This window comes from Aegilops tauschii, chromosome 4 (genome assembly GCF_002575655.3).
Source record: "Aegilops tauschii subsp. strangulata cultivar AL8/78 chromosome 4, Aet v6.0, whole genome shotgun sequence".
Lineage (NCBI taxonomy): Eukaryota > Viridiplantae > Streptophyta > Magnoliopsida > Poales > Poaceae > Aegilops > Aegilops tauschii.
The window spans coordinates 101,512,799-101,514,276 of NC_053038.3; the positions used below are offsets into that span (position 1 = coordinate 101,512,799).

At 60.1% G+C, this 1,478-nt stretch overlaps 1 protein-coding gene across 1 annotated transcript; it reads right to left on the reverse strand.

Annotated features, from left to right (window-relative positions):
• Window positions 1-291: 291 nt before the first annotated feature.
• LOC109762973 (uncharacterized) lies at window positions 292-696 on the reverse strand. The gene has a single exon (XM_020321848.1). The coding sequence runs from the start codon at window positions 694-696 to the stop codon at window positions 292-294; it is 405 nt and encodes a 134-aa protein (XP_020177437.1).
• Between the last annotated feature and the right edge of the window lie 782 nt (window positions 697-1,478).

Sequence of the window (1,478 nt, forward strand, 5' to 3'; positions counted from 1 at the left end):
CCCAGACCGCGAATGGCCACAAGAGCGGGATGGTCTGGAGGCCCTGAGCCGGCTGATGGATTGCTTGGCGTGGAATTGGCAGGCCTCGCAGGATTTCACCAGCTCGGCCGCGTCGTTGAGCGCCGTGGGCCAGTAGAACCCGCTGCGGAAGGCCTTGCCAACCAAGGTGCGTGACGACGAGTGGTGCCCGCAGTCTCCGCCATGTATGTCAGCCAGCAACTCATTCCCCTGCTCCCTGGAGATGCATCGTAGCGAAACGTCATTCGGTCGCTTCCTGTAGAGCTCACCATCCTAAATGCAATACGCCGTGGCCTGCCGGGCCACACGCTCTGTGTCCTCTTCCTTCTCCGGCAACGTGCCCTGCGTCAAGTATGCCTTGAACTCTTCGATCCAGCACCCCTCCCGAGGCCTGAGTGCCAGGAGCAGACGTGCTCCCAAGGTCGGGCCACAGGCGGAGGCTCCTGAAGTCGGCGGTGAGGGGAGCTCCTCCTGAGGTGGCCCAGGTTTGGCGGTTGGTGGGGCCGCTGAGGGCTTGAAGAGACGCTCCTCGAAGACTCCTGGTTCCTGAGGCCAACGCTTTGACGCCCTCTTGGTGATCTCGTCAGCTTCCTTGTTCGTGCCGCGGGGCACATGTTGTAGCTCCAGACCCAGGAACTGCTTCTCCATTTTGTGTACCTCCACGAGGTACGCCTCCATGTGCTCGTCCCTTGGCTCGTACACCTTGTTGGAGAAGTTGACGAGGAGCTGAGAGTCCCCCTTGATGGTGAGGCGCTTCACCCCCAAGGCCACCGCTGCCTTGATGCCAGCGATCAATCCCTCATGCTCAACAATGTTGTTGGAAACCTTCTTGCCCTGCTGAAAGCAGAGCTGCACGGCGTAATAGAGCTTGTCCTGGGTGGGCGAGATAAGCACTGCTCCAGTCCCCGCGCCCTGGTGTGAGAAAACGCCGTCGAAGTACATGACCCACCCGTCCGGTGCTTCGCTCCCTGGAGAGAGGGATTGGTTCTCGCCTGCTTCGAGCTCCGGGACGTCGGTCCATTCTGCCACAAAATCGGCGAGCGCAGCCCCCTTGATGACCCTGGTTGTGCTGAATTCCAAGTCAAATGCTTGCGGCTCGATGTTCCATTCAGCAACTCTTCCCACAACATTGGGACTCCTGAGCACTCTCTCCAGCGGGAAGGCTGAGACGACCTTGATGGGATGACCCTGGAAGTAGTGGTGCAACTTGCGCGAGGCCACCAGGAACGCGAGCAAGAGCTTCTGAGGCATGGGGTATCGTGCTCTTGCATCTCGCAGCACTGTGCCGACGAAGTATACTGGGTGCTCGACGAGGGCGGGAGAGCTAGTCGAGCCCTCGGCTTTAGGGGCTTGACAATCTGTCGGGGCAACCGCTGCCTCAGGAGCATTGTCTTGGCATTGTGCTGCCACACCAGGATTGATGGCTCCATTTGGCGGGCCCTTGACTTGGCGCTCCTCTC

Excerpts from the sequence above, each read along its gene's own strand:
- LOC109762973 (XM_020321848.1), bottom strand. The coding sequence starts at position 696 with ATGGAGGCGTACCTCGTGGAGGTACACAAAATGGAGAAGCAGTTCCTG.